Below are 5,763 nucleotides of genomic sequence, written 5' to 3'. Positions count from 1 at the left end.
ACTTGGTGAAATTTTTCCCACATTTTTCAGCTTTGGCTAAAGTGGTTCATCTAATTCCAATCTCTAGTGAGGTGGCAGAGTAAAAACAGAAAAACATTGATGAGAAGTGATCTGTTTGATTCAAAAGCCTCTGCAGGTATCCAACTTGAGCCATGTAATTACAGACAAGTGGGCGTACAATTCATATCAATTTAGGTCCATGTGAGGCAGGAGGATGCTGTGAGAATGTTTGTTGTTACTGCAGAGAAAAAGGTACCCATATTCATCTGTTTGAAAATAAATGCTTTAATTATTATCATTAACAAATATAAAATGATAGGGAAAATAGATTATGACAGAATTTATTAGACGTTTACTATTAAAATGACAGGCTGAGAAAAAGCCTAGTGGAACCTCTGGTCTCCAGCATGCTTTGTGGTCCCTTTTATAATGGATGCCACTAAGGCTAAATTATACTATATTATATCTTTATATCTAAAGGAAACATATTCCAGGACATTATAATTTTGTTATGCTCTCTTGTACTATAAACACTCTTTTTATAGTGTCTGCTGTATATTTAATGGCATCTTGCTTTAACTCTGCCTTTTGAGCTCTATATAAGCTACTGGAACAAGAACTTCCCTGAAGGAGTAATCCCAAGGAATAAATAAAGTTGAGTCTAAGTATAAGTGTAAGTCTATCTCTTTTAACTGCGTTTTTCCTCCTGAGCGGTTGCTTGATAGTAAATTCTGAAGATAATAATTAATCCAGTTGATCAAACCTCTACCCTGAGATGTGGATCTCTGCTGCTCCTCCAGAGTAACTCAGAGCTTGGACGTGTATCTTATAAAGCGCTTCTCAGTAGATTCTCTTTTCTGATCTGTGATATGTTTAAAGTGTGGTATCAATTTGAATGCATTACCAGACTTTAAACAGCCCGCCGGCTGTGTTCCTTGTGATGCTATTTTCTTTTTCAGTTATATTCTCTAAAAGCCAAAATCTACACAAATCAACTCTATTTCTAGTGGTTGTTCAGGATTTAATCTAAGGATATCACTGCAAAAAGGGTTTAGACCAAATTAATGTCACACTTTTCAATCCACATTTTGGAAAAATGTATAATGTTCATATAAAATCACAAATAAAATGTGTTCTTGGTTGTAACATGACAAAATGTAAAACCTCCACAGGTTTGACCTCCTCTGTAGATGGCTGTGTAGGGCTGCCGTGTATGTAAAACGCTCACCACTCTGCAGGGTCTGCTTGCCCCCGGACAGGACCCCACTGGGCAGCATGCCTGTGGGAGTCAGTCCCTTCAGGGTTAAAACGTTCTCGCTCTCCTCCCTGGGAAGAAGAGAGAGACAAGGAGGCATAAGAAAGGAAGAAACAGGTGAGAGATTTTCAGCGAACTACACACTTCCTCTCTTTCACACCTGCACACCTAAAATGAAACATTTAGAAAATACAGAAGTTATAAAAAAAGAAATGTGGTGACAGTTGGATTCCTGTAAAAGTTAAGGAAGAAAAGCAATTTGTAAACCTCCACACAGAAATAAAAATAAATGCATGGCAGCTGACAGCCTGGGCTGGGCACGGGACAAAATGGAAAGATATGGTTCCCCAACAATAACATTTACATTACTAAAACTGAATTTTCTTTTCATATTTTGTTCAGCTTCCTGTGCTAACGCTTATTTTGAAAGACAGCTGCAGATGACCTTACAAACCCACGTCATCATGACTGACTTTCTCACAGAAAGAATGAATTGAGTTCAGGTGTCAAGTCTCTTGTTTTGATTGTATTTTACCTGTCCTTCCCACTTTCCTCCCATATTAGCAATTTCCTGTAAATTTCCCGTATTATTGTATAATAAAATTATATTTGAAAAACATTGATCTGTCGCTATGAACAGAACTGTCGCTGGAATCGCAAGTCAAAATCTGATTACCTTAATGTAGTTTGTAACTGGTTTGTTTTAGGTTTCTTGTGCACATGTCTACACTGCAAAAAATGGAAATCTAAGTAAGTCATTTTTTTCTTAAAATAAGTGCATTTTTTATCGAATTGAGGACGAAAGTGAGACACTTTGCCAATGGAACAAGACATTTACATTCAAAATAAGAAAAAACTATTGCATTGTCTTATTTCAAGTTCAGATTATTATTATCTTATTATCTTACTTTAAGACTAAATATACTAATTTCATTGGCAAATCCTCTTATTTACCTACTCAAATTAAGGGTAAATACACTTAATTTTAAAATGTTTATTTATTTCTAAATCGTTTTTGCAGTGTAAAAGTATAATGGATACTGGAGCTTAAATGGGGTAGTCGAACGGCTCGCAGTGGATGTTGTAAATTTCTCGTATTTTTAAATTCAAAACCTGACAGGTATGATTGAGTTTGTGAAATGAGGCAATAAAATAAATCACTGTCTCTGCATGTGGTAATTTAGTAAAAATATGTAAAACATAATTACTAATAATTTGAATAATAACAAATATATGCCAGTCACATTGAAATTTTCACATTTAAAAATATAAATATGACTCCTTTTCAATGTAATGAATTTGTGGCACTTCTGGGTTTCCATACCTGCTGCAGAGCAAATTATTCCTTTTTTTAGACTTCTGCTTAAGTGACACGTTAACCTCCAGCCTGCAGGTGCAGCCATTTTAGATCAAATTAGGAACAATGCAGCCTCTTGCTGATGCCTTTTGGAACAGTCCATATTATAACCATCTAACAAAGATAAACAACAGATGACAAAAGCCACTGGGTTTGTAAGCCCCATTAACGCACAAACACTGGTGACGGCCGGCATAGAGTGATCAGAAGTAGGCTTCACCTGTTTGTTTCACGTTAGAATAGAATATTTATTTAACTTAGATATCAAGCTTATGTATTTCTTTTAGGGAGGAAACAATGAATCGGATTAATTGAGATTATTTGATTATTGATCTAATAGTCAACTAATTTAGTAATAGATTAATGTTTAACTGGAGTATAGAGACTATAAAACAGGCTTTTAGCTGACAGATCAACCTACTTAGAGCAGTAATTATAGCAAAATTGTGAAAAAGTAAAAATTTTGCATTTAAAATTTAAAACATTTTCATCCATCAGTATTCAGGATTTCTTGATAGAGAAAGTTTTATTTTCACCTGGTTTAATTTAACAAATAGGCTTCTTTAGGGAACATTTTGCTATCCGAGTAATCGAGAAAAAAAATAACCAACAGATTAATCAATTTGCAAAATAATCGTTAGCTGCAGCCCTAATTTCTTTACAATACTGTTTTTGTAAAAAAAAAATAAAAAAAATGAATATAGTTGGAACTGTTACAGGGCTGCCCCTCTACTCCAGACCCAGGAAGCCCCCCCTCCCTGCTGTATGATTGAGGGAGACCTGACCCACCGTAACACAGAGAACATCTTGGCCATCTTCCCGATGGCACGGATTTTATTCTTGATAACCTCTTTCCTCGCTGCTGCTGCACTGGCTGTAAAAAAAACAACATATAGATCTTAAAGTTGTAGAGCAAATAGCTTTGATTCTTCCAGCAGCTGCTTAATGTGTCTCACCGTCATAGATTTCCTCTCCGTCCATGAGTTCATCGTCTGAGCAGATGCTCAGGACGTTGACCAGCATCTCCGTCACTGTCGGACACAGACAGACAAACATCGTCACATTGTTCTCACTCAGTCAGCCCCAAATGGAAAATCTATGAAAATTTTTATTCTGTTTGTTGTTTTTACTGTCAAATCAAGCCAAACCCATTACTGAAAAGCTCATCATTTACTTCAGGAAGAAAGCTGTCCATAACGTCTATATTATCATTTTCTCAATTTTCTTCTACTTCTTAGGAGTCACTATTAGGGAGGGCCTGAGTTAAAACAAACTGTAAAGTAAAAAAAAATAGTTACAATGATCAGTTTGTTACAACGGCAGTGGTTATCATCATAAAACATTTATTTAACATTACGTCTTACGGACAGGGATCTTAACAAGCCAGGATCAGTTCTACAGAGGCCCTGGCCCCCATTGGCCCCTGTTCTTCCCTGTCTAGAACCACCCATGGTTTGGAAGAAGCTTATTTAAACTTACTTTAAAAAAATCTTTTTTTTTTAAGCACTGAATAATTTTTACAGCAGCAACGCTTGAATCAGGCTGTCATTTTCGCAAGATTGCAGCAACATTTAAAAGATCAATGAGGCAATGGTTAGAAAACATCTTCCTACAGTACACTTCCTCTTCAACATGGCACCACCCTGTGGTCAAACTCTACTCCTGCAGGCTATTCATAGATAACGGTGGGGAACAGCTCTGTGTTTAAACATTTCTGTCTTATTATGTATTTAAAAAGACGTGCATGGATGAATGTGTAAGTGAATGTTCAGAGTTTGCCTTAACATTTGAATCAAATGAAAATAACCAAAGTGAACTGATGGAGCAAATAAAGCCAATAATATACAGTTTCCCCTTTATACATAAAAATAAGGATATTACAGATTTTTTTTTTTTTTTTGTAGTTTCTAAGCAGCTCTTTGTCTACTCCTCATATTGTGCTTTAATTTATTTATTGTCATAACAGATTGGTTGCCTTTTTAAGACCAACAGACTGTCACCCTTAACCCTAAATTTCTGCCTAGGGGCTGCAAGTATGGAGTGAATTTTGTTCCAATAGTCCTCCAAGCAAACAAGACATTTTGTTAATGGAGATTTGTAAAAAAAAAAAAAAAAAAAAAAAAAAAAAAAAAAACTTTTTATGAATTTTATAAATTAATCCTGGAATGAAACTCTCCTTAACGTGCTCTTGATAGGCACGTTAACAACTACAGTTTTCTTTGTAACATCTATGCAGTTCCTTAACATGCAATTTCAAATAAATACAATTAATTTAACTAAATTTGAAAAACAAATAAAAAAAATTAAAAATGCAATTTCAAAATATGAAGATTTTAACAAAATGTCTTTTAAAAACTAAGTTAAAAAAATAGCATTTGACAAAAATAAACTATGAAAAATAAATTTAATAAAAAAACAAAACAACCAGCGAAGTTACTCTGAAAATCTTTGTTTGATTAAAACACTTAAAGCTTCATTTTTGATTTTTACATTTTTTAAAATTTCATTTACAAAACGTGTTCTTTACTTGAAACAATAACGGAATATAATTCACCCCATATAAAAGCTGCTCCCTAAGGGATCGATCGATTACAAAATAAAAATTCTGCTGTCATTTGGGAATACCAGTAACTTTGATCTGTTTTTGCAGTACAGCTTTGATGGTTTCCTGTTCTAGATCCAAATTGCTGCCAGTCAATTCACCAAACATTGCAAATACAATTTAAAAACAACTTCAAGTTTGTCACTCAGTGGGGACTGAGCGGGACATCCCAACACACACACTGTAAGCTCATACCAAAGAAGTCTCAGTTTGAATGGGGAAAGTTTAGTTTAAATCAAAATTAAAGTTACTATAGAAAAAAAATACATTTGTGTTGCTTTTTCAGAGGGGATGTCAGGAGAAAACTCTATGCTCTCTTAAATGGTTGAAAAGCTGCAGAAACAACAAACCTTAAAACATGCTGTTTTACCCATAATGCACAGTAACCTGTTTGGAGAAAACTAAACTAAACAGCTGAGCATGAGAATCTCATGCCAACTATCAAAAATAGTGGCAAACAGGTGATAAAAGGATTTTAATTTACTGCAAAAGGGAATTTTGAAGACACTAACCCTTGCATACACCAAAGTATTGTAAATTGAAAGTTGA

At 34.7% G+C, this 5,763-nt stretch overlaps 1 protein-coding gene across 4 annotated transcripts in view; it reads right to left on the bottom strand.

The window, feature by feature from the left end:
- LOC107082405 (serine/threonine-protein phosphatase 2B catalytic subunit alpha isoform-like) overlaps nucleotides 1–5,763 on the bottom strand; it is a 58,163-nt gene that overhangs the window by 7,916 nt on the left and 44,484 nt on the right. For all 4 annotated transcript variants that reach the window (XM_015371081.1, XM_015371084.1, XM_015371083.1 and 1 more), the window contains exons 10-12: nucleotides 3,569–3,643; nucleotides 3,402–3,486; nucleotides 1,229–1,326 (exon numbers count right to left, since the gene is read on the bottom strand). In XM_015371081.1, coding sequence (XP_015226567.1) covers nucleotides 1,229–1,326; nucleotides 3,402–3,486; nucleotides 3,569–3,643 — 258 coding nt within the window. The remainder of the gene's footprint in view (nucleotides 1–1,228; nucleotides 1,327–3,401; nucleotides 3,487–3,568; nucleotides 3,644–5,763) is intronic.

The sequence above is a fragment of the Cyprinodon variegatus genome, unplaced genomic scaffold, assembly GCF_000732505.1.
Source record: "Cyprinodon variegatus isolate N-32 unplaced genomic scaffold, C_variegatus-1.0 Scaffold52, whole genome shotgun sequence".
Classification (NCBI taxonomy): domain Eukaryota; kingdom Metazoa; phylum Chordata; class Actinopteri; order Cyprinodontiformes; family Cyprinodontidae; genus Cyprinodon; species Cyprinodon variegatus.
Note: the sequence above shows the minus strand (reverse complement) of the source record. Positions and strands in the feature narration are given on the sequence as shown.